Source organism: Falco peregrinus, chromosome 6, assembly GCF_023634155.1.
Source record: "Falco peregrinus isolate bFalPer1 chromosome 6, bFalPer1.pri, whole genome shotgun sequence".
NCBI classification, from domain to species: domain Eukaryota; kingdom Metazoa; phylum Chordata; class Aves; order Falconiformes; family Falconidae; genus Falco; species Falco peregrinus.
The window spans coordinates 46,534,468-46,561,576 of record NC_073726.1 but is presented as its reverse complement, the minus strand read 5'-3'; the positions used below and the strand labels follow the sequence as shown (position 1 = coordinate 46,561,576).

Here is a 27,109-nt window from a genome sequence, read left to right as displayed (position 1 = left end):
CTTATATAAATGAATGCCCTTTCTTACTCTTTCAACCAGCAGGTTTTTAATCCACAAATTTTCATGCACTTTAATACATGATTTTTTGAAAAGTCTCTTAAATTTTATTTTAGCATTTCTCAAACTATTTCCATACTACCCGATTACAGCATTCCATACACTCTACTATAATAATCAGATTGCCTTGTATAAAGACCAAGTTCCTTGAGTGTACTATTCATGCACTAATGCATTCTAAGAATCTGTTCATCTTACCATGCAGAATTAAATAAATTATGATATCCTGTATAAACTATGCTAAAAAGTTACTGTCCATCAGTAAAAAACAGATCCAAGGAAGTTCTTTCTCTGGCTAACTTTTCTTCTTTATGGATGGTAAATTTAGCAAGTGCCCTAGCGATAATGCCTATTAAGCATTACCTCCAATCCCCAGTGTAAAAATCACATTTTACTTTGCTTATGACTACAACTACTTTATTTGAGTTGGAATTTCATGTCAGACATCTACCTCAGACTAAAGAATTCTAAGAAAGGAGTCCTAAAGTCACAGGAGAAAATACAGGAGAAAATCTGAGGGCAGGAAATGTGAGCATGTGAAGGGAAATTCACAGGAAATTAAAATAAAACTAAATGAGAAGACAGAAAAGACGACCGAACTAGTACAGACAAAACCAGAAATCTGGAAAGAGAGAACTGAAAGAATGAAAATAGTTGAGTTAAAGGACTGCAAGCATCAGCCTCCAGAGTAAGGAAGAGCTGTGAAAGGACACAAAGATGCACGAGATATTTGAGTCAAAGCTAAAGCTAAAACGACAGCTGGACAGAGTAGAAGAGTCAAGTTATACTGAGTGAGCAGAAACATGCTGGACACTCTGCTAGAACACATTTTCCTAAACTGAATCCCATGATAACTAAGCAAATGACAGCAACATGTTTGGCAAAATAATAATGTACGTGACCACTGGGTACTCCTACCAAGCATTCCACTAAAACACACAGAGTTCTGTGGAGCACATCTTGAAGTGCCATCTCTGTTATTGGCCTACATCAGGTTCCTCTAGTTAGTGGCTTGCAAGTTTGATCCAGGCCTCAAAGATTACTACTTTGTCCATGAATACTCAGGTTCTTAGCCCCATGAGCTGTTACCATGCAGCTGGTCAGCTGTGATGCAAAATTGCACAGGCCTAATGTATATATGAGTGTTGATACCACAAAGATAATGGAATTTCTAATTTATCAGTTTGTTTTTACAAAAAAGAAAAGGAAATTACACAGGTACAATTATGTGAAAATAACATAACAAGTCATACTGAAAAGTCAAGAAATAGCCCAAGTAAGACTTTATGATCTGACTTCAGTTCCTCCTTATGTATGCATAATCTTTGATTCCATGATCTATTAATTGCATGCATTTTTTTCCCCTCAGTAAATCTGCCTCAACCTATGTAACCTACTGTAAAGGTAGGTCATGATTCTGTGGTAACAGAACCTGTTGAATTTAACAGAAAGGGGAATGTATTCTGGATGAACTAGAGGACTGCGAGGGGAAAAGGAAGAAATTAGTATGCAGGATAATGCAACGTTGCTCTAGAGATGTAGACTTTTTCTGCCACAGAGTTGCTTTTTTTTTTTTTTTTTTTTTTTTTTACAGTAGGAAAGTCTTTTAAATCTAACTTTGCAAGAATGGTCATTAAGCATGTAACTTTCAGGGTGCCCAACTCCACATCCTGAGTTTTGACTGTAAAAGTGCTATTTGCAGTTGCCTTAGTAGTCAGAGGAAATTGTGCTTTGCATTTTTAAATGCTATGTAATGACAAATATTCTTCAAAATCAGAGATTGGGTTTTAGGCGTTTTGAATTATGTATCTAAAATTACCCAATAATTCAACCTTAACGTCTCAGCATTTCACATATCCACTTGTAAAATGGAGTAATAAATGCCCTGTCATCAAACAAGATTAGTTTTGAAAATAAATGCATAATGTTTGCAAAACTTTACTGAGAAGCATATGAGAAAAAGAATTCTCTTTATAGAAACATCTGCATAATATGCACTAAAGGCATAAGCCTACACTAACAATGAGAGAATAAAATACTAAACAGCAACTGTGGGAGTGCCATCCATCCTGTACTATAAAAGGGGAGTGAATTTTATCTGAAGAATACCATGTGATAATGTACAACATTTAGTGGTACATACAACAAGCCATTAACATGCAGTCCAAATGCCACAGTTCATGGGTAGACTATCTGCAGACAAACATGGGTACAGAGACATAGAAACTGTCTGCATAATACCAGTTTGGACCTAATAGCAGTTCTTACCAATTGCATGCAGTTATAATGCTTCCAAAGCTAGCCAAGATCTGGAAGTATTGTAGCCACATTTGCATGCCACTAAACCTGGGCTAAGAAGTCCCACTAGACCCAAGCTTGGTCTGTGTAGATTGAGGCTGGGTGTCATTCCTCCACATACGTAAATTTAAGTAGAGCCATGTGTGGATTATCGTATTACTTGTATCAGAAACAGTGTGGCCAGCAGGACAAAGGAAGTGGTTGTCTCCCTGTACTCGGCACTGATGAGGCTACATCTTGAATACTGTGTTCAGTTTTGGGTCCCTCCTTCAAGAGGGACATAGAGGTGCTGGAATGTGTCCAGAGAAGCACGATGAAGCTGGTGAAGGGTCTACAGAAGAAGTCCTATCAGGAGCGGCTGAGGGAACTGGGGTTGTTTAACCTGCAGAAAAGGAGGCTCAGGGGAGACCTTATTGCTCTCTACAACTACCTGAAAGGAGGTTGTAGTGAGGTTGGAGGTCGGTCTCTTTCCCCAGGTAACAAATGATAGGACAAGAGGAAATGGCCTCAAGTTGTGCCAGGGGACACTTGGCTCGGTCATTAGGAAAAACTTCATTGAAAGGGTGGTTAAGCTCTGGAACAGGCTGCCCAGGGAGGTCGTGGAATCCCCATTCCTGTATGTATTCAAAAAATACATAGATGCAGTGCTTAGTGACATGGTTTAGTGGTGGACTTGGCAGTCCTGGGTTAACGGTTGGATTTCATGATATCAAAGATCTTTTCTAACCTAAATGATTCTGTGATTCTATTAGCTGGCTCTGTTCACCCTGACACCGATAACGTCATCCACAGATAATATAGGTGTTACTTCATGCTGCTCCCTAGTACTTCTGGGTCTAAGAGACCCTAACTGTGCTCCCCCCACTTCTATGGCTCTGTGCCTAGGCTTAAGATCTTTCAGAAAGAGAGAGGCTCAGGAAGTGGAGTGCAGAACTACATGACCTCGATCTCTGCAAGACAGCTTTTTAACCCATTATGTGAATTACCTCTTTCTCAAGACAACTGCAAACTGGCCATAAAGAACTTGCCTTCCATATCTTTATCTCTTGTAAATAGAATATGCTCATCCATACTTACGCTTTAACTAACAAAATCATCTCCCCAGGTTTGTTATAAACCACTAAAACAGCCAGTCACTGTACCTTTCCCCACTTTTTTTGCTTTTCTATACAAATCATTAATTATCTTGTTGTTCTTGCTTATTCCAAAGCAGCTCCATTTTAAATCTGAAGAATCTGAGTGTTGAATTCTATTGTTTACAATACATTAAAAAGAAAGGCATTTCTGAACATGATAGACATCCAATACAATCTAGTAATGTCACCAAAGTCAATTAAATGTGTATGAATCTACAACTTTTCCCTCTTTACTGCTAGTAATCCCCAGTCACACCTTTTTTAGTTTTGACTTGTAGCTGCCATCAAAATTATCTCTGAAAATGTATCAGACATTCTCATCTTAAGCTCTTTTCTTAAATGTCTGAAGTATTTCATGTTCCTATCAGGTGACCTTGAGTATAATCAGTCAAATACTCCAGCAATTTTTTAGGGTATTTGCTATTCTTATTATTATAAGTCTCAGATTTCCATATGCCAAGTAAAACATGTCTTCTCTATTTCGCATTTTTGCTTTTCCATGTTAGATGGGATTATGGGTAACTTGTACTTTAATCTAATCATACTTGTCATTGGGTCATCCTCAGGGAGGAACGTAACTTTTTTTTTAAAACAAAGGCATCTCCCCCTCTTTTCAGACTACTTTTTGTCACTATATCCTTCCATCTAACTATTTCCAGCTCAATAGGCAATGCTTCCTGATTTGTGTTCTTGTATTATTTTGTTTTAGGTGATTCTCTTTATGATTTAAACTGGGAGAGAGAGAGAGGAGAAGAGGGAAGCACGGGGGGCGGGTGTGTGTGGGTGTGAAACAGGAGGAAGAGGTGGAAAAAGAGGTGAATGAATGGAAAGATAGATTAATGGAGAGAGAGAGAGAGTGAGCAGGCACGGGGGGGAAGAGAGATGGACAGAGAAACAGAGAGATGGGGGAAAGGGGGAGAAAGAAAAGGAGATACTTAAGAGAGACCTCTATGCTCTAAATTGACATATTTTAGCAATGTCATATTTTCATGAACACATTTTTCCCCAAACAGTTCAGCTAGAAGTCATATATGAACAGGAATTACTTCAGCAGATTAAAATTATTGTACATAGAACTTCACTATGGACAAAAATGGACTGACTATACCCATCTGAAAAGGGAACAGTTTTAATTTTTTTTCAGTGCCTAGCCTAACAAAATCAAATCTATAACTGATACATGCATAATTGCATAATTCTTGCCAAGTCTATAAAAATATAGTCATAATACTTTGAGAAATTCAGAGTTCTGTAATTCTTTGAAGTCCATGCCACAGAGAAAACTGCAAGTTCACTTCGAACAGTGCTAACATTTCTGAAGCTACCATTGAAGCTCTAACACATTTCTTATTCAAAAAAAGTCATCACAAAAAATAACTAAGTGTAGTTTAGAAAGCATTCAATAAAATACAAACAAAACACTCCCTTACTTTGCAACATATTGCCTTTAGAATCCAGCCAAGTGTTTGACTTCCACTTTTTGATGGTTACAATTTTCTACGTAAAACTTAAACTAGGAATCATTCTAAAGTGGGTTTTAATTGTTTCTACTTTTTTAAACAAGAAAGAACAGAACGTAAAACTCAAGAGTGCTGGGTTATGATGGGAAGATTAAGGTTTGCCTTTAAAAATCGTTGTTTTCCAAGCCAGTGCCCTGACCAATACTGCTTGTAAGTTTTGGTTTAAAACATTTTTAACTATTTCAATATGTTTATGCAACTATATATAATCTTTGGACTAGGGAAAAAGTGTTTGTTGGGTAAATCAGTGTTTAGTGAACTACCTTGGGATAATGACAGACTAGACACTTGAACCTGAGTCTCCCCGTCAGAGGTGAGTGTTTATCAGCTTAACTACTGCTCTGGATTCTTTTATACTCCATGTCATTTCTATGTTGAGAAATTTAGATCACTACAAGTACCATAAAAACTAGTGCAGTTCAAGGAAAAAAGCTGGTATTTCTTCATTAAAGCTAGCTTAAAAAAAAAATAATAAATCTTTATCCACTTTAGTTTTACTATCTAGTTCAGTAGGACTAGCTGCTCTTCATGGCTATGTCACACATTCACGCATATGTATAGATATACAGACAGACACCTCTCCTTTATGGAAAAAAGACAGGCGGTGGGGGGGAGAAAGGATATGAGCCTTCAGTGTTATTATATCATTTGAGGAATGTGTGCCTCTAGGGAAAGGAGCTTGCTCTTTTCACTGAAGCATAGACCTATAAAATGGACACATTTTATAACTGTGACTGTGCTCATTTCCAGATTTTTCAAAGTTTCCTCTATAGGCATTGCCATCACTCACTGATTTGCAAAATTTCTCCAGTGTGTTTTCTCCTGTTTGCTTTATTTTCTGGAGGACGGTAATACCAACCCTCAACAGAAAAAGAGCATCAAAACAATTATTTACATTTACATTACATTTAAGTTTTAAAGCTGTAGTGGAAAATACTGACCAATTGAGAAATTGACAGGCTAGCTCACTATTGATTAACAGTGAAACACATAAACACAAATTGGTAGTTTCAAATGGAAAAGAGAATCTAATGATCAAAGCACTAGCAGAACTTGAGATGTGTAATATTTAGCACAAATGGCAGCGTTAACAGTTACACAGTATCATTAATACATTCAGTGTCTAGATACAGAATACATTGCTGTTGAACAAAATGTATTTTGGGTACTTGGAACGTGAATTAATATTTACATGTGCAAGTCTTAAGCTGTTATGCTAAAGATAAATGATCACAGTTTAAGCTTGAGAATCATTTTCAGGGATACATGGCAAACCTTTCTTTGGTACAGTAATTGCTACGCAGAGCATATGTTTACTGACCAAAAAATCTGTTCAAAAATCAAATGGAAAAATCAGGGACTGTATTACATACAGCCAACTTCAGCACAGCAATGCAGTATCAAATTAAGAGAGCTTTCACATGAGAAGTTAAAGTCAGGCTATCGTTTCTTTTTCTGACAGTTTTTAAGGTGTGTCACAAATCACTAATCTTAGTGCAATATGTTTGTTTACAGGTCTTCCAGCAATTTCAAATCTAGCCAAAAACTCTTTGCATGACGTCCATCAAAACTAAACTGAAAATGCTTTTAAAAAGAAAATAACTATTCACACATTAACCAAGTGTTTTAAATACCAAATTTAAATGAAAAAAATATTTATTCATATTATTGTCAAGTTCTATATGCTTAGATGTGCAATAATGTGCCCTAATAAAGTTGCAAAGGCAGAGATTTGTCATCAAAACTATAGTGAATTTACCTGTGATTACCTGAATGTTAGGCCGTGAGACTAAAATCACGTATGATTAGAAGTGTCGCAGCACTCTCCAAACTATCAAGCTGCAACAAGGTCTTTTACCATCTCATACCAGTATACTCTTCATGCCAGTCCCTCTGCTGCCTTCTCCTCATCTCACGTATGTTCTCTCTCTTCTCTCTGCTTCTTCCTCCTCTCTCTTCCTCGGCTGCTCCCTCTTCATTGCCTCTCAACCACTTACCAGAACCAGCCACAGCTGCACCCTATCTACATAGGCCAACCCACCACCCCTGGAGCCAACCCACAGTTGTGTATTATCAATGCTAATTAACCCAGCTTCATTCCACTAAAAGAAGAATGCAATGAGCAGTGCTAACACAGACAGGACATTCCTCTTTGCTGCTCTGATAAATCTGCACTCATTTAAAATAGTTCCTGACAACTCCCTGTGGGACTGTCAATCCAACTTCTTTGAAAGGTAGCATCTGCCTTTTAGTTACAGTGAAAATAAAGCAATCCTTTGCAAATTTTCATATGCTTTATAGGAGGCTAATCTGATGCCCATTAAATGTGGTAGTGCAATAGTCTGAAATGAAGCTGGTATATAGATCGCTTTCTGTGGAGCTGAGGAAGAAAATCCCCAAAGACCCAAAAAACCCAAAGATCATTTTCAGGAATATAATGAATTGTCAATTTTGCCAAAAGATTCATTCTTCTTAGGAAAGTTTCAGCTGTATTCTGGACTTTTCCAAGAATCCCAGCAGACTATAACAATGCATGTTACATGACAGTTGCTGAAACTACCGGCAATGCCACAGCACCTCACAAGTCAAGTGAAACTTGGGAGATATGTGGTATGAGCCGACTTCTGGAATAATTGTTCTTAATTCCTCTTCAGATTTTATTGGGAACTTATCCAGAAATAGTGACATCTTATGTCATTTTCAAAGGTGATTTGGGTAATTAGCTACTACGAATTGAAGAACAGCCAAAGTAGTGCACTTCCTTCCAAAGAGGTCTAGACACTCTGGCTCCATTCTTTAAAGAGTAATCCTGAGGCCTGCTGTCTCATTCTCTCCTGAGGGTTTTTTTTAACCCAAGAACACATTTAAACAGAAATACCACAAAAGGGACTCAGCTTCTTCCTTCTGCCTTCTTTCAGAGCTGATGGTTTTGGTTCCGGCATTGTCCCAAGTAGCTAGGCATACTCATTCACATGTGCTACAGGTCTGTCGGGCAAAGACCAGACAATATCCAACCACTCACATGTATTTTCTTGTCACTCTCTAAATAAATTTATTTTACACTTCTTAGTTCATCAGTCTTTGAGGAAGGTTCTCAAAGTGGATCTCTACCTCTCTGTCCAGGAATTTATCATGCCCCACTTCCCAAATCAATCCCGTATCCCTGGTCTTATCTATTTTGCCCATCACTGTGCCTGCTCTTTCAAACTTCCCAAAGAATTCTGTCCTGATTATGTTCAATTTTTACATGTCATTGTCAAACCTAGTGCCTTCTGCATTCACCAAAAGCATTAACTGAGATCATCAATTTTTTCATACTAGACTGCCTGGCCTTGGGGTGAGTACCTGCAGCAAGGTCTTCTTTTTCAAGGTTGGCATAAGGAACTTCAGGATTCTTCACTTCCTAACTTTCCCCCCCTTTTCAACTGGGTGTCACAGTAAGAAAAAGGATGAGGAGAAAAACAGTTATATTGGGAAAGGGGAGGGATGATGAGGAAAAAAAATCCTAGGAAAACAATATTTCGTTACTGAGAGAAGGGAAAGAAAGCTCTGTTTGTCTCTTACCACTATCATAATTAGCTGATTTATTCCTTGGAGGTTGTCTACTGAAGTAGACAGCCTAACACGAAGGATGTTCCCTTGGCTATTTAAAAAGCAGACATTTCTTAGCAACCTCATTTGCTTTTCTCAAAACTTGTTTCCCAAGTCTGTGCCCTGTTACAACCAGGTGAGCTTTAAAGCAAGAGGAGTAGCAAAAGTTGCAACAGTTTGTGGTAAAATATATTTATGCATTGGAAATAGATCACGAGGTTTCCGTTTCTCCTTTACCAGCATTTATACCTATGTAACTCCTGCCCAGTTTTGTCAAAACTGTTGCTAAGTGTCTAGATATCAGAGTTCTTGTGTTCCCTCAAGTTTGATCAAAACAGTGAAGAGACCATATGATTAAAGTCAACCCCATGTATGTTTTGGAAACTGACAATAAAAAGCCTATTTTTCCGTTATACAACCCTCAGCAAGAGAAAAACTAAGAGTTTGAGTATCTATGATTGTTAAAACAGTCACATCACAAACCGGCTCAATTTTGTGTAGCCATTAGTTGAGTATCTAGTATTTTGTGAGAAACAGTTTTAAAAATTTAAAAAATTCAATCAAATACAACGTATTCCTAAACACTAACTGAAGAAGTCACTGGTCTAGTTGAACCAGTCAGCAATACAAGCCAAAGATTCTTCTTCTGATTGTACGAGACACATTTAACAAGGGAAAATACAGGATAAAAAGAAAATGTTCTTATTTCAGCATGGCTGAGTCTTTTTTTCACAAGTTAACAGCTTTGAAGTATTTCTGAAATCTAAGTATTTTTTTGAGTCTTGTTGAGACCCTTTTAATTTTATACATTCCCAGGTCTTTCCTTTCAGCAAAAGTGTACCTGTTTTAAGCTATTATATTTATTTGAAATATATATTGAATTTATTTTTTTTAAAAAGAAAGATTGCAATATTTTCAAATCTAGTGCAAGATACTTCCATCTTAATATGAAGATTTTGGCACTCTGGACACTTAGAGAGGAGAAGCAACTATCCAAAAATAAACTACTGTTCTTTAGGGGCAACTCATTAAGCAGTGGCTTGTTAAATGTAGAAGCAGCTGTAAAATACACATACAGATCACTTGACCAAACATCTGGAACTTTAACCTTATGAAACATTTGCCACTTCAATGCTTGAACTGAAGAAAGCATTAAGATGGGTGCTTTTTAAGTACATGCTTTCAGTTCTTCAAAGTAAATTTGCCTTTTGAGCAGTGTATTTTTTTTTAAATAATGGACATATGTGATCTAGATCATAATGAGTGGCGAGTAAAGGAAGCCTAGCCTCTGAGGTTCAGGACCTCACTGCATTTCTCATGACTCTCGATTCCTCTGCCTCTACACTCCACCCCTAAACCCAGCTGATGCCTGAGCCTGAACGCGCTCCCCAAGTTCAGTTTCTCGGTATTTAGAAGAGATCAAACAATGGCATCATACTGAGTATCTCTCAGTTTCTCCAGGATTTTCTGCAAAATCTGCATCTGGACCCAAATCTTCCGTCTTTGAGGCATCTCTGACAATCTTCAACATAATTCATGAAGTGCACAAAACTAATATCACAATGTCACAATGAATTACTAACATTTTTAGACTCTTACAGGCAGATCCAAATCAATCACTTATTTTCTCAATCAGACCATGCTAGATGGGTGTGCCCTCAAACACTAGCATTATGCCAAAATTCTTGAGCCTGCAAGTGTACAATAAGCTTTTCATTTTACCTTTTTTCATTTATTCTTGCCTGAATGACAGAGACATGGAGGCTGAATACTGAAGTTTCTCTTTTTTGGTTAAGCAGTACCAACATAGTAAGTACTGGTGACCAGGACCGTCTTCATCTACTGTAAAGTTTACTCCTGGAGTAATTATGATTTGCCAGTTTAAGTAGGGAAATGATACACATCCTATTTATGCCTCAGAATACCTTTCTAAGGTACAATGTATAAAACACAATATTTTATCACTGGGGAATGACCTTGCTCTTTCCTGAATAACCATTTCCCACAAAAAAAGAGAGGAAAGTAGCATCCTTCCCCTACCTGCAGCTGTTTCACTTCCAGCTTTACAAATGACCTTCAGCAATTAAAGTTTGATTTTCCTTGTCTCACCTTTGTTGTTTCAGGTAATATAATGGGAATGTTATTTAAATGCATATCATTACTTGCCAAAAAGAAAAAAAAGAAGAAAGAAAATAAAATAAGAAATATCCTCCAGCACCTCTAATTCCACATAATTTTTTGCGGATATTAGATACCCATCAGGAGTTATAGTTTTTGTAAATTAATAGAGGCATCTCCAAATTCATTATGTTCTGTTCATCACCACACAAGTAGTCTATATCTACATTCTCAAAATACACTTTTTTTTGTTGAAAATATACATATTTTTCTGTGGAAATATTTATAGAAATATATATAGAAAAGTGCATTAAAAAATTATTGAGGTTGCAAAGGCAAGGATTTATTAGCTGGTGCTAAGTCATCCTGCTTACACATTATGTATTAGCCTTAACAGTTACATGATTCCATATTATTTTTCCTTGTGCAATGAATGATGATCCTGGAACAGCTGAAGGCATACTTCCTATAATGGGAATGACTGAGTAAGAACTCTTCTTTTTGAAAATCAAAGGTATTAAAAGGTGCATTGGTATTTACTAAATCTATTAAACAAAGAAGAGGAACAACAGTCTAATGCTGCACCACAGAACTGGATTCTACCCATAACTGCACTCCAGAAACAAACCTCTGAACAGATCTTTATACATTTGAACATATAAAACGCTATTTAATTTATAGAGAATGTTCTTCACATAATACTGCATTAAGTTGTGAAACCCTTGCTGTGACATGCTACAAATGCTAAAAGAATGCAATTGAATAAATGCATAGAAGAAGAATCCACTGGAGCTATTAAATACAAAAACAACACATCTGTCTCAAAGCTGCTGTAAATTCTTGGAAGCTGAGAGAGTACATGAGAGGAAGTATTACTATATGCTTGCTTTGCTACTATGTTCTTCTAAGACCAGCCTAACTCCCAGTTAGGAGAGTTTGTAGAATACTTGGCTAGAAGGACCTTCATTCTGATCAAGAAAAGCCGTTCCTACGTTTTTAAACTATATTAATACTGTGAAAAATGAGCACCTTGTAGTCACCAGTTAGAAACACCAAGTCAGTGGGTATGTCTCACCATAATCTAACTGTGCTTCAGTTATCATTTGTGAACTGCAGATATTAACACCTTTATCCAGTCACAGAAGTACTTTGACAGTAAACTCGTTAATGATGTGAAGCAGTCAGATAACTACAGTGACAAACACCACTGAAAAACCCAGGAGAAAACTTAATCATTCTTCTTCTAGAGAAGGGTTTGAATTGTGTGCAGTAAATAAGGCTCAGGGCTAAACACTGAATATTAAGGATAAAAAATCTTGAATAACTGCAGTGAGCACTGTCTACCCTGGGCTGCAGCTGAGGTAAGAACCTTGCCAAAGAAAACATTATAGGATTGCGTCATTAAAAAAAATATATAATGCCTACATTCAGGGGGCTAAATAAAAACTGCACCAGTGATCTTATTTTTACCATTAATAAAAAGTAAACTAAAACTCCAGAAATTTCATCATGTGGTGTCATCTTATCCATCACAACAACCTCTTCCAGTTAAACTACTTAGATGACCGATGGCACTTTATTAACCACTGTCTATTTTAGCACTAAAAGAAAAAGAGACAGTTTGCAAATGCATTACACAAATATTTGTTACAGCAAGGAAATACGAAAATGTCAGGCTTTGGATGAAAACTCTATTTCAGTAGTTACACATTTTCTCTTTATTCTGAATGTAAGCCCTGTTCCTTGTATCTTGTCTCCTAAACTTGCTGCTTCTGCTCCTCATCAGAGCTAACCTCCATGGTCAATCAGCCTCAGTTCTTACTCCATCTCAATTCTTATACTTATTTCCTTTACCAACCGTTTCTAGCATTCCAGCCTTTTCAGATTTTTATCTACAGCCTACTTGCCAAAGCATTCCAAATACCCTTATTCAGGTCTCTCTCCCTCCACCTGTCTTCCAGCCACATCTCCTCACCCAGAACACATGCCTATTCCATTCTTTCAGAGACTTAATTTTCTGCTTATGTCATAACTCCTATCCTTCTGAAATCAAGGCTTACACAGTCTACATAAAATTAAAAATAGAGGGGATAGATTTAACTATTGTGACAGGCAAACAACAGATTTGTAACATATATATACACTATATACCATATGCCTTATTTCTACATTTGGTATATTTGGTTCTCTGAAATTTTACTTGTGCACATTGTGTGAGAAGATCCATGGGAGATCATTACTACTTGGTTATGCAAGATACTGCTCTTCAATAAATGTGCACAAAGCAGGAAGCAGAGTGATTGCAAATTACTTATGAGCATAATCTGACAAATTAGCTATACAGATGACAAGGAGGATATGGAAGTGGATAAATAATTACTTGAGAAAATTGAAAACTAAAAATAAGTGTAAATTACATTTTTAGGAAACCTTACCAAAGACTTAATTGAGATTCTGGGGTCTAACCGCTAATACTAATGTGTTGGGTGTTTTCATCTGCAAAAATAAACTAGACACACAGATTCACAACTCATATCTAGCGGCATCTAAAAATAGAAAACAATGATCCTGACAAGTCAGCAAGTAAATATGGAAAACATTACACTCTGCTAACTCTCAGAACTACCAGCAACAAACACACTAGAAAGTTACACCACAAAGGTTTCAGATTCAGGCAATATGCAGAGGGAAAATACCGATTCCAGATGATATTCCCAATTCTAATTTACAAAACTCCTTTTTTTACTGTCTCTAAAAAAATCTTTCTCTTGTACACTTCTCATACTGTGACAACATGAATACCTTACAACTTAACCTATTTCAGCATTTGTCTGGGCTATGAAGGGTTAGGAAAAAATCCACATACCAATCACACCATTCTTAAAAGAGAAAGTTACTACTGTGCAAACTCAAAGACTAAATGTGATATTGATGTTCTTGTAGTGACTAATATGATGGAAAAAGAAGAAAACACAAAAAATTATCCAACTCCAGCATAAGAGCCTGTAGCGGTGCAAGAGGTTATTCACTCCCAGGTGCGGGACTTCACAATGGCTTTGGCTGAATTTCACAAGGCTCCCACCAGCCCTTTTCTCCAGCCTGCCCATGTCCCTCCTAATAGCAATTCTTCATATGAATTGTTTCTCTCCAGTTTGGCATCATCTACAAACCTGTTACACTGCTATATTGCAATCAATACTGGCCCTTGAATCCTGAGGAAACCCTCTAGTAGACATGAACAGTTGCATTCTTTATTGTTGATCACAACGCTCACAGCCATGCAGTCCACCCAGTTCCCACCCATCTTATCATCCTCTTAATCAGTCCACAGTTCACCATTTTGACTGAAAGAGACTGCTCTAAAGTAAAGTTAAAACACCATTCCCGGCTCTCCCCTTGACCACAGAGGCAGTTAATAGAAAGCAATTAAGGTTGGTCATGCATGATTTGAGCTCGGTAAATCCATGCTGGCTGTTCTCAGTCACATTCTTGTCCTTGGTGTATCTGGAAACTACCTCCATGAGGAGATGCTCTGTAACTTTCCCTAGGACTTTAGGTTAGACTGATGAGCGTGATGACCTCAGAACCTTTCTCTTGCCCTTTCTGAAAACGGACGTGACATTTTCCTTTTCCAGTCATCAGAAACTTCTCATGCTTGACATGATCTTCCAAAGATAACAGTGGCCTCACAGTAACATCGATCCCTTGAATTTAAGTGTTCCCCTGATCTTCCTCTACTGCAGGTAATGTTTCATTGCCACACAATTTTTGCTAGTAGGCTCAGGAACATGGGAAGCCAAACTTCTGAGACAAAAAAAAAAAAAAAAAAAAAAAGTAGAAAAGGCAGTGAATGCCTTGCCTTTTCCATGTGTTTTTTCACTAGGTCTCCTGCCCCAGTGAGCAGTATCTCTACTTTTTTTTTTTTTCTTTTCTTTTTTTTTTTTTTTTGGCTGTCAATGTAGTTATGCTTTTGCCATCCTTCACTAGTTTCAACTCCAGCTAAGGCTTTTCTAATTCCATTCTTGCACACTTGGCACATTTGCAACAAACGTCATGTGATACAACATTATGCATTTTCTGTATTTCTCATGTGGATTCTGCCTCAATACCTAATGTCTACTACTTCTGAATTCATCCAAACCAGCTATAAAATATGCAAGGATAGAATTCCTACCCTAATTTTGTTTTAACCTAACTATTTAAGTGGTCATTTATATATATTCTACATTTTCCTTCAACTAGAATTGTTCTCCTGTTCTTCACTGAAATATTTTTACCTACAAAAATATTTAAGTTAGGTTCAGTTTGAAATAAAATCATACAATATCTACTTTAGGTTGAGCTGAATCACTCCATATGTTCCCCAACTGTATCGACTAGATCTCCATTGGCTATAATGGGAACTTAAGACACCCAGCACAGACATCGACACCTACAGAAACATAGCTACCACTGGGTGTTTTAAATTGGAAACAAATAACACTCAAGATGTCATTTTTAGCATTTCTTCTTTCTTTAGAAAATGTATGTGCAATAAATGGGAAATAGTGTAAAATTATTTTAATAAAAGCACAATCTCGTGGAATTAAATCGCACAGATCCTTTCTTACATTAGATACATGTACATTATTAGAAATTCATGGGTGTTAAATTAGGTACAGAAGACTTGTTGTATCACTTCTTAAATGCAAAGTGAACATACTGAAAATGCTATCAGGATTATCAGGAAAAAGTAATTAAGAAGTAATAAAAGTCTTCCCATAAAGGCTATAAAGTTCAAACAAAATGTATTCCCTACTTCCCAAAAGGATCCATGTACATGAAAATGTCACATCAGTAGGCAGGAACTAACACTGGTTATTATGCCTTACACATTCAACATTAGAAGTTGTCAAAATATTTTACCTTTAAGTAATAAAAATTATTAGGATGCATACTCTGATTGAAAGTGGCCAGCAGAAAAATTCCACAGCAGAACGGAATTCCAGCGGTGGAACTCATGTATATGTCACCTCCCCAGGCGAGCAGGCTAAGCTTGCTAAGGAAAGGGAGTATAACTGCACTCTACACTGTATTGTCCCTTAAGAGATTATATAGCAGTAGCATAAATTAAAGCAGTCTGTAGGATGGTTCAACTACTGCCTATGTTAGGGCAATAAAACAATGGGCTAGAGCTATAAGCAGCTCCTTAATGACTTACCCATGAATATCCATACAAACTGAAACTAAGGTAAACAAAAGAATCTACACGTAGATTTTTAGAAACATGGTTATGTTCTTCTCGATCACTAGTGCAGTAACTGTGAAAATGCTTGTCTTAAAAGCATCTGCATTTGCTCATCGTAACATTTCCAACCCTGACAAATCACAAGATAGCAGACCTTTCAGATTACATCATCATTCACTTTATTTCACCTATTAGCCCTCTCAGCTCTGCTATATCACTGTCACTTAAATGCAGCAATGTCATATATCAGTTTTAAAAATGTATAAAGAAGCATTAATTCTATTGAATTACCAAACTACTAAAACCATCAATGTCAGACAAGATGGAAAACAAGATGGAGATCAAAACGCATTTATATGGCTCTCTGTAGCATTAGATGCTAGCCATCTGGTGGCTAAGAATTCTAGAATTCTAAAAGAGTTCTTTTAAGTTACAGCCGCATCATCTTTCTTGGGATTTTCCTTACCTTCTTCTTAACATGTTTATACAATTTCTCTTCCAAGTCTTCCTGACTCCATCAGTCCTCCCAGTACTGCTGTATCCCATACCCTGATCCTATCTATGGGCAAATAATATGGCCTTGGTAGATTTTACACTAGGTCTGCAGTTCTTGCTGGTCATTTTTTACATTTGGTCTAACATTTTAGAAAATTAATAGAATGTATGCTTGAGCAATACTCAGAAAACAAGATCTGGAGTAAGGAGAAGAAAGAAGTTTATCCACAGAAATTAAATACAGAGCTGTGAATCCAGGACCACACTGAGCTCCTAGGAAAGATTTATTACACCAACTTTGTGAATTGCCTGGCCCTTAATAGTAAGATTTCCACCAGATGTCCTGGATACTGCCCGTATTGCTACTTCACATATTGTAAATGTTTCAAACTTGCAAAGAAATCTAAGGAATTCCATAGAGAAAATTTTGTCTAAACTTTGATTGAAACCATTTCTCAGAAATAAGGATAAAAATAAGTCCAAGAAAGGTAGAAAATAACAAAACAAAGGTTAAGTTTTAAGAGAATCTCATAATTTGAAAGGGCAAACAGGCAGAATCAGGGCATCAATTAACTATCACTGATACCAAACAGCATAAACTGTGTTGCGGTGATCATTAATTTGCATTTCATACTGAAAGACAAAAGGAAATAAAACTAAATATGTCCCCGGAAGACTTAAGTTTCCTACTCTAACAGGATAAAGAATCTGGGAATGCGAGTCTCTGCTTGGGACATCAGTACGAAAACTTCCATGTATTAATTAGTGTAACTAAGATTAGAAATAAGCATAGGCTAACTGGATGCCCCATTGACCTACATGTAACAAATACTTGCCATTTTATTATCTGCACTGGTTGTCTAAAATACCTTCTAACATAGACACAAGTGAGCTCAGAAGCATGTGAGCCCAGAACCCCGGTACTGCAAGCCTCATATAATACAATCTCTTTATAAGATCAAGCTAAGGAAGTTTCTCTTACTTTAAACAACACTATTTTCAATAAAAAATAAACCTAGTACCTTTATTTTTGTTGATTAGGTGATCCATCTGTTATTTAAATTATAACATGAAAACAACTTTGTTAAAATTTTAATTAAAACTTTATAAGGTATTTCAGTATTTAAAATACTTCCTGCTCTACAAGTCATATCTAAGTGTGATCTGATTTTGCACAGGAAGCTGAATGAATCACAGGGTTCTGCACAAGGATAGATGTAGGTCTGTGTGGTTCTCAGTGTGCACTAAGGCCATCAGGCTAAACTGTGGCTTTGCTATGAGCAAGACACTGCTCTGAGAAACAGACGAGGGAACAGATTGCAACTCACAGATTGACAATCTGCTTGCTGGGTTTCCTATACTTTAGAGGAGAAATATCTTGGGCCAGGCCTATACATGGCATAGCTGTGCTAAAGGAGGATAAGCAGAGAATGGAGCCATTCCCTGCCACAGTCTGCCAAGCGTAGAAGGGGAAAAAACCAGCTCCACGCAGGCTGCTCCGCCCTCCCGTGCTGTGTAATGCCAGCAGCCAACAAAGAGCAAGAAGGGGCCAATTCACCCTTCCCTACTACTCTCTGCCAGTTCACATTAATTCATATTTTATCCCACAGTCCTGTTAAGAATACAAAGCTTTTTTAACATGTAAAGTTTAAAAAGACTAAAAATTAGCATTTAATCAAGAACTATGCATTTTTCTTTAGGTTGCAACATATTAGTAGGGCAAAAAGGCATGCACGTGACCTCAGGTGGCAAAATGATGTAAGGTCTCTAAGATACATGAAAATCTTCAAAGTTATTTTTCCTAAAACACTTTAAAAGAAACAAAGCCCGTCTCTATCCAATAATGAAAAATTGATTGGTCAATAAAAACATGTTACGTATATACAGATAATGAAATTAAGTAAATTAAAAATACCGGTTCTCTTAGAAACACTTTTTTAATGTGTTAAACCATTTAATGCACATTTAAGGATTTGGCATACAGGAACTGAATGATACATTCTGTTAAGAGGGACTATGGGATTTTACTCTCAAGTTTTCGTGTTTATACTGGAACAATATAAAAGCCAGTGAAATAATTTTACAATCTGTGAAAATTCTCTTTGCAATCTATTACATATCTAAAAGCCATACTTTTTTAATATAGGAAATATAGTTAATATACTAATGTATTACAATTCCAGGCAATGGAATCCCAGAAGCCCAGCTTTAGATGTCCTAGTGTATCCCACCTAGAATTTAGATGTATATCCGCAGGCCATGGTTCTTTGTTAAAGTCCATTAGACCACGCAGATGCCTCAGAAACTCATGAGCATCTAAAATTCCAATAAATACCCAGGTTTAAGTGAATTACTCTATGCCAGGTGTTTACTGAGGATTATACTTGCTCTAGTACGTTGCAATGCCTTATGTTAACCTTTGCACCTGAGGAATTCATAGTATATTCACCCACAATCTTTACATTCCAGCACAGAGTATGGAGATTGAGGTAGGGTCCACAAACTGACCCAGAGCTTTTTAATGCTTCTCTTGAACTGAAACAAATTATAGGGTCCACATAGCCAAACCTCACTGATATTTTGTCATTCCTTTAGATAAATCAATTTGGGCATGAGGTCTTCTATAGCTTCTATTACAGGTATCTGGGTGTGTATCACCTCTTAATTAAGCCTATATCATTTTTATGCAATTTGCACATACTCTGCTTTAAGCATGTGTTTAAATCCTCACAAGAATTAATTCATATATTTATATGAGTGCTTAAACAGCCTTCCAGAACAGTGTTGTTTTCCTGAACTGTTGTCATAATTTAATATAATGACTTATAACTTAAAAGTCAGCCCCTTAAAAATTACACCATTTACTCTACAATTAACATCAGCAGGTTCAGCCATAAAACAACCATACAAAAGCTTGCCCTCTTTCTCCCTCAAGTACCATAAAATACACCAAGAGTCAGAAAAAAAAAGTTATAAAAATGTAAATAGGAGATCAGAGCTCAGATAATTTGTTCCTTGGTTCAAGTAACAATCGATATATGTTTGTCAATTCATGACTGTTAGGTTTCATTCACAAGATATATAATTAATGCAAAGCAAATTTCCACAAAAAAAGGCATCAAGCCATGGAGAGCTCAGCCACATAAACTGAGTTGTCTCCAACACAGAAGAAATCCAAAGGGAAAGTGTACTGCTACTCAGACCAGCGCATCAGGCACAGTATTAGCCTGTTTGTATGCTGAAAGACTTGGACTTTTCCAACTTAATACTAGAAGAAGCATGAAACAACATGGACCTTTCTCAGCACAATGGGACAGGTACAGTTCTGGGGCACCATTTTAGGAACTGAGCAATAATTATGATCAATGAATCACCAGGAGTTACTGTCAAACACAATGTCTCCTAAAATTCTATAAAAAGAAAAACATGTCCCTATTTTTTTTCTATTGCTTTCTCTTTATTATAACTTTAAAAAGCAGTTGTTAGCCTAATAAACTGTATGCAAAAAATACTAGTATAGCTCTACTAGTAAGCTTCTTCAATTGATTTTCTATCAAAAAAATCTTCAGATCCCCCCAACATCAAAATCAAACTTTCATACTGTACAATTACGGTTCTTCTACAACTTTGCTATTTTCAGTAAGTGTTGATTTCCTAAACAGGCTCAAGATGCTAGTATGACTCCCTTTTAGTACCTTCTTTTGTTTCCACATGCTGTGTACCAAGACAGATCCAACCTTAATTGTGCATGTCATTTTGGACTTAATTCATAACTACTAGCATCAGATAGATCATGCAACATCTCAAAAAAAAAAAAAAAAAGTATGTTAAAATACCTAGCACATGTAATTATTTCTTGAAAGCACGTTCTACAACAGATAGTAGCTTCTACTTCGGGCATTCCTGGTGAAGTCAATGAAATTCTTAAGATTCCCTCGAAAAAGCATTACATTCAATTGTGTGTTGGGTTGTAAATGTTTATGCACCAATCCATCACAAAATTATTTTCAAATGTATTCAAATACCTTCCTTAAAATTAGAAATATGTTAGCAGCTGTATGATAAATTTTTACTTTTAATTTTTGAAGTTATGTTTACAGAAGCCATAAGCATTCTTGATAGCATTAGTAAGAAATACCATAAATAAAACAGTACGTTTTACTTGCTTTATTTCTCTTTAAGCTAAGTACACTTCCAAAATAAAAGACTACAGTTGAGTTTACAACCTAAAATAGTTACATTCTGAATAACAAAGGATGACTGAGATGACCCATCTGTATATACAAAACACATGGTTAATGTGTTCTGTATACACAAAGTAAAAACACCGCTGTTTAATAAAAAACACAATCAAATACACTCCTTCTGGATGTACAGAACTTACGATACATGACATGAAAGTAACAGTGCAAGAATATAGGACAGGCAGTAGCCCTGAAGAAAATCACTACACAAATCACACAGTAGAGCTCTATTATAAATGGCTAGTCATTGTACTGAAGTGAACTTCTGTTTTATGAAAAATGTGTATCACATTTTAAGAAGACTCATACTTTAAATTCAGCCAATTACCTGGTGTACTTCTTGCTAAGCAACCTGTTCAAGTACAGTACAAAAAGCAATCACACAGTGTGTGTTTTGATTTTGGTCAATGGGCTAGTAATTCAACAATGATGCAATAACTAATTGACCTGGTGCATCACAGAACTTTGGTAAACTATGAGTATCTGAACTGTTGTTTTTAGCACTAAAACCAGCTTTAAAATAGCAAGACTTTGTAACAGAATTTAAATGGGTTTAATTTGGACAGTTACAGTACATTTCCTCAGAGAGGGGATACTGAAATAATTGGAATACACTGACAAAGAGGTACTGGCAACGCAATCACAAATAGATTTTCATTTAAGCAATTTCCATTTCTCTAGGCCTTTTCTTTCGTTCAAAAAACCAAAACCAACCCAACAAAAACACACCAAAAGCCAAGCCAAACACCCCATTTATTCAAGTTCTAGGTCAACAGTGTTTCAGTTCATTCTTTTGCTATGCCTAGTGTAGTACTGAACACAAGCATTGCACTGTGTGCTGCAGACCTTCTCTTACTTGAATACTGTCTAATGTCATAAACGCCTGTGATGATGAAACTTAACATCAAAGCCATGCTGTAGATTGCCTGAGATACAACTAATAGCTGAAGTTAAGTCCTTTCACCCAACATGGCCAGTAACCCAGTTTCACCACACGAAATCCAGGTACCTTGGAAGTGATACTGCTCTTACCTAACCTGCTCCATAAGTTTTACTCCTCTGCCTCTATGATTTCTCATTAAAAAATAATAATATATACATTCCCTTTCTTTGTTTTGTAGGCTCATTCCTATGGCATGCCTAATTTCTTCTGCAAGTGAGGGTAGCAACTATGGGTGAGGGCACAGGGTGAAGCTATGGCTTTTTACACAAAATTCCACAATGCAACGCCTTGTCTGTGATTAACACTTCCATCTGTGATTAAAAGCAGCAATTTGAAGATGAAATATCAAAGGAAGGGTAATGAGTATATTGTGCGTATCAGCCCAGCATTAAAAAACACAAGTTCTGCACCACAGCTAGTAACAGAATGAACAAGTACCTTACAGACGCATTGAAGGCAAGAAATTCAGTAGCACTGTATTAATAAAATGACTGCCTGTGACTTTAAACGCAGGCACACTTGTACTTGGCGAGAGAGTGAACGATTTATTGTTACTATGAAGGATGCAGGAATGGAAATGAAGATGAGAGGGGCGATGATGATGGCAGGGAAGTGGAGGTCAATAACCCCAGCATCGGATGGGGAACGACGTCCCTACCTCAGTAAGCTGGACAAGGGAATAGCTCCAGATCCACTGCCCAGGATCCCTCCTTTCCTCCCAGAGAGGAGTTTCTCCACCAGAGCCACATTCCCAGTGCGAGCAGCTTCCAGCAGTTCCTGGTCCTTCCCCATGGTCGAGGAACCGAGCAGCCCCCCACGCACCCCGCCGCGCACCGGGAGAGCTACACCGCGGGCCACAGCGGCCCCCCCCTCCACAGACCGCCCTCCTCTGCCCAGCCCCTGCCTCGGAGCAGAGATTCCTGCAGTCCCTTCCAGAGCAGCAGCGGGAGGGAGGAGAATCACCACCTCCTAGTTTCACCGGATCATTTCTGGGTGGAGTGTGGAGGAGAAGGCGCGGGGGGGGGAACGGAGGACGGACGAGGCCAACGAAGAACCGACCCCCCCGCTCCCATGCACACGCAGCCCCGGCCCGCCGGACGGCGCGGGGGAGCGGGCAGCCCCAGCCCCCGTGCCCGCGGCCGGCCGGGCTGAGGGGAATAACGACCCCGCCGACGGGCGGGAGAAGGGCGGGGCGGGGGGAGGAGGCGCAGCCCTGACTTGCCAGGCCCGTTGCTGGGGAGACGCGGCTGGCGCGCGCTCACTGGCCGCCCGGGCTCGGCGCCCCCCCCGCCTGCCCCCGCCCTCCGGCCCGCGCGGCCCCGCCCCGCCCGCCCCTCGCCAGCGGCGGCGCCTCGCGCTCCACTGCGGTGTCGCGCGCCGGCCGTGGCTGCGGGCGGGGGGAGGCGCGCGCGCGCGGGGAGCGGCGTCCGCCCCGCCCGCCCCGCCAGGTGCATCGCCCCGGCGGCTGGGGCGCCGTGCGGGGCGGCGGGGGCGCCCGCCGCAGGTGCTCCGGGGCAGCGCCGGGGAGGTGGTGCCTCGTCGCGCTGCGGAAGGGGAAGGGAGGGACGCGGGTGCCGGGGCGAGGGGGGCCGAGCGGGTCCTCCCGTCGCTGAGGCGGCCGCGCGCGCCCCGGGCGCGGCAAGGAGCGAGGCTGCGCTGCCCCGCGGCGGGCGGGCCGGGGGGCGCGGGCGGGCCGGGGTCCGGGCTGAGGCACACAGGGGCCCGCCCCGCCCCCGAGGCGAATTAGCGGGTTGCGGGTGGGGTGCGGCGGAGGGGGCCGCGGCGGGGTGCGTGCGCGTGTGCGGGGACCCCCCGAAGAGGGATTTAACCCCATGCGGGGACGCGGCAGGGCACCAGCGCAGATGCGAGCCGGCTTCGTTGCGCAACCCGGCGTAGACAAAAGGGAAAATCCGGGCTCCGCTGAGGTCGGGGGCAAAACTGAGTTGGTAGCTCGGCGAATCGGGCAGGAGGGACTGCACACCCATCAGACGCCGGGATCGTGGCTTTTTAATGTTAGGAAATACAACAATCCCTTTGGTGTCAGATCCAGTCATCCCTTCTGGTACTCCTGGTACTCTTGGTTCTGTTATGGATTGCAGATAATTAAACTTTTGAATTGGGGGACTTTTTCAGGGCACCAGAATTAATTGTTCCTTATGATTTTTGGGTTCTGACAAGCTATGCTGAAAATGCTCAGTGCTGGCCAGGTCATAGGCACATCCTTGTTTAATGCACCGCTTGATACTGTGCATATGTGAAAAGCCAGGTTACAGCCCTGTGTTCCTGGTCTAGTAATTGATGTAGCTAGAACTATAGGTACAACAAGCAACTCGGGTAAGATCCCTCACCATTCCCCCACTGAGACCAGTGGCTTTCTCCCATGACCTGTGCTCACAAGATATAAAGCACAGCAATGGCAAAATGACATTGTGGCAGGCGGGTTTTTCATGTTATGTTTTCATAGAGTGTGTTAATTACTCCAGACCTATGGTACTTCCAAGTCAATGGAAAGATCCTTGTTGATGCCACAAATGATTTGGTTTAGTCCCTCTCAGTAACAGTTTTACAGGTGTTCTCGTACTTTTATTAGCTAAATAAATAACCTTAATCTCTTAACAATCATTAGAAATTTCTTTCTGGGGTCAGATTTTCTGTTACAAAAGAAAAAATTATCATGAAGACCTATTGTTTCAATAGTCATCTACAGCGGCAAAACAGTATTTTTTAGCTAGAAAATGTAATTTACGTACTTTGGCATGAAATATACTCTCATACTTTCAGGACTTCAGACAGAAATGATGTCTTCTCCAATGTTGTCAACAGAACATGGCATGGAGCGCTGGCATAAAATTATTAGGTGGAGAGACTTTATAACGGTGGCGTTTCCGATTGAAAAAGTCTGATACAAATAGCAATTTGAAGGTCTGATTCTGTGATCACAAGTGTTTCGTTATAGTTTAAATAAATAAATTTATAATCACATGAATTGGGATTAGACAGTTTAAATTCTTAGTCACAGCAGGGTCACAGTGGAAAAGAGTAATTTAAAGCTGGAGTAAGAAGTTATGTATCTTGTTACCAGCCACTTGAGCACTGACTTGTTCTGAAAAAGTTAACCATAACAGACTAAGAATACTCCTGCATTCTGAAGCTTCTTGATGTCCTCTGTTAAGGTAGCCGTAGTTTCCTTTTTTCTGCCTTGTATTTGATTTTGTATGTGATCACATGCATTGCCTGATAAATAGCATCTCACATGTATCCTCTGCATGAATAGATTTCTTCAAATTTGCTGAGATCCTCTGAAGGCAGGGTGTGTGCGTAAACCTGCACATTTGTGAAAAATTAATTAGAAGCAGATACTAAGGAAAACTCAGGTTTTTAAGAATTTGTATTTTTTATGTGGCTGGATCAGCAGATGGCAAATATGACTCAGTATAAACGTTACATAATTCTCAAAAATAAAATCTCAAGACTGTGCTCTAATTGAAAAGATCATCCAGAAAGCTGTTGAAGAACTGTACAGAGAATTGGGATAGAAATATCACTGGAGGAGACACATGCAGTACCCAGCAAATGCAGGAAGATGTTATGAATGTAGCGAGGCCCAAAACAGTCCAGTAAACCCATCAGCCTAGTGCCAAACAAAACTGCAAGAGCCAGAGGATTTAATTTCATTAGCAAATAGAGCAGAAAACAATTATTCTGTCAATCTGAAAAGTAAAAAGGAATTTAAGCAGCACTATTTAATGGAAGGGTTAAACATGGATAAATTCTAAGGCTACTGAAGTGAAGAATTCAGAACAGGGGTTGGTCTCTTTCCAGAGATGAAATCGATAGTGGACTGTAGTAAGAAAAACACGCCAAGGCTGAGTTGAATGTAAATGGTCAAACCTATTAGATCAGATTAACTCTGTTTTTTTAAATTTAAAAAAAAAATGGGGGTTTTTGTGTTTTTAAATGTCTTACATTCTTTTTTCCTGGTAGTATCAAGACAACACTGTGGAGTTAAAAATTGTATGTACGATAAATACATTAACTAGACACAGAAAGTAGAAACATAGCTTTACATTTTGCAGCAGTTACAGATGAGAAAAATAATTTGTAAACCAGCCAGGAGATCTTTCAAAACATTGTATGCTTTTTGAGCTGTGCTGTTCCATACTACAGCAGAATTTTGATTCTATGATTTTAGTATTTGCAAAGACATTTTATGACCACTGCAGCTGTCAGTGTCTAAGTGGCATCACACCTTCAATCTCAGAATTTCTCTTAACAGTACATATGCTTTACCTTCTGTTTTCTTCCATTTTCTAAAATACCGGAGAAAGCAGTTAGCCTACCTAAAAATTCTTTTAACTGGTTTGTCATTTGAAAGGACTGGGATTGACTGCAATAAGCAGGGACTTAATATTTTTACAATGCAGCTATCACTTGGCTTTGTTCTCATTTCAGGGTGACAACTCCTTCATTTCCTCCTCCTGCAGCCTCCCATACTTAAAGGCGAATTAAATGGGTGTTTTCTAACATTCTTTGACTTTCCACTCTTTATTGCAGGAGCATGGAAGGGATATGAAAAACTGAGTTGCAAGTATTGAAAAAAAACCAAATCTGTGATATTAAAAATAGTTGTATAGAACAGCAAACATACTAACATCATATTTCAGGACTGTCTATTATCAATTCTCTCATGTAAAGATATAAGGAAAGTCTTAAGATCCCTATTACGAATTCTGATGGATATTGTGAGAGCAAGCTCAAAATGCTGGAATGAACCATCCGATCAGTTTGGCAGTAGAAAATAAATTAGCATGAAATAGGTCTAATTGTTGTTCTCATATTTGTACACCCATGGTACGTCACAGATGAAGGCTGCAAAGTACCCAAGAGAAAATACTATTTCTCATGCACCCAGGTGGCAAGAGTTTTTCAGGCTTGGCATTGTCCTTTGCTCTTTATAGTATATATATAGTGTAAAAAAAGACACAGTGAACTTCAAACCACCATGACTAGCCTCGTGTTTGCACTGCTCATCTAGGACATATCTAAACATCAGGCTCGGAGGCCAAGTCCAAACTGGAGGTCTCAGGAGCCCATCTGAGCTCTTGAGGCCAGGTGTGAATGCCCATCATGTGTTGGTTCCCTGTCAGGATGAAACCCAGATGCACATCAGCCTTCCTCTGAAGGCCGCCTTTCCTCAGTGATGGGCTCAGAACGTAGATGGACAGAGTGGGCAGGTCCTAAATTTGATAACCAGGACACACCGTAATACTCACATTCTGCTTAGTTTAGCATTGAAATATGCAAAAGGACTTTAATCCTCCTGCACTGTAAAAGCGATAAAAACTTAAGGTACTAAACTTAACTCATGAGGAATGTAAGAAGAGTGACAACAGTGCTGTGCTTTCAAAAAAGCGCATGAATGCTTGGACTCATCAGATTAAGTAGAAGCTGAAGTAATGTGTAAGAAAAGAAGCCATTTT

The 27,109-nt window shown here is 38.8% G+C and overlaps 1 protein-coding gene across 4 annotated transcripts in view; it reads right to left on the bottom strand.

Annotated features, from left to right (window-relative positions):
- ANKS1B (ankyrin repeat and sterile alpha motif domain containing 1B) overlaps window positions 1–22,766 on the bottom strand; it is a 442,036-nt gene extending 419,270 nt beyond the window's left edge. For all 4 annotated transcript variants that reach the window (XM_027794224.2, XM_027794228.2, XM_027794229.2 and 1 more), the window contains exon 1: window positions 22,288–22,766. In XM_027794224.2, the coding sequence (XP_027650025.2) occupies window positions 22,288–22,421 (134 nt within the window). In that variant the 5' untranslated portion in view covers window positions 22,422–22,766. The remainder of the gene's footprint in view (window positions 1–22,287) is intronic.
- Between the last annotated feature and the right edge of the window lie 4,343 nt (window positions 22,767–27,109).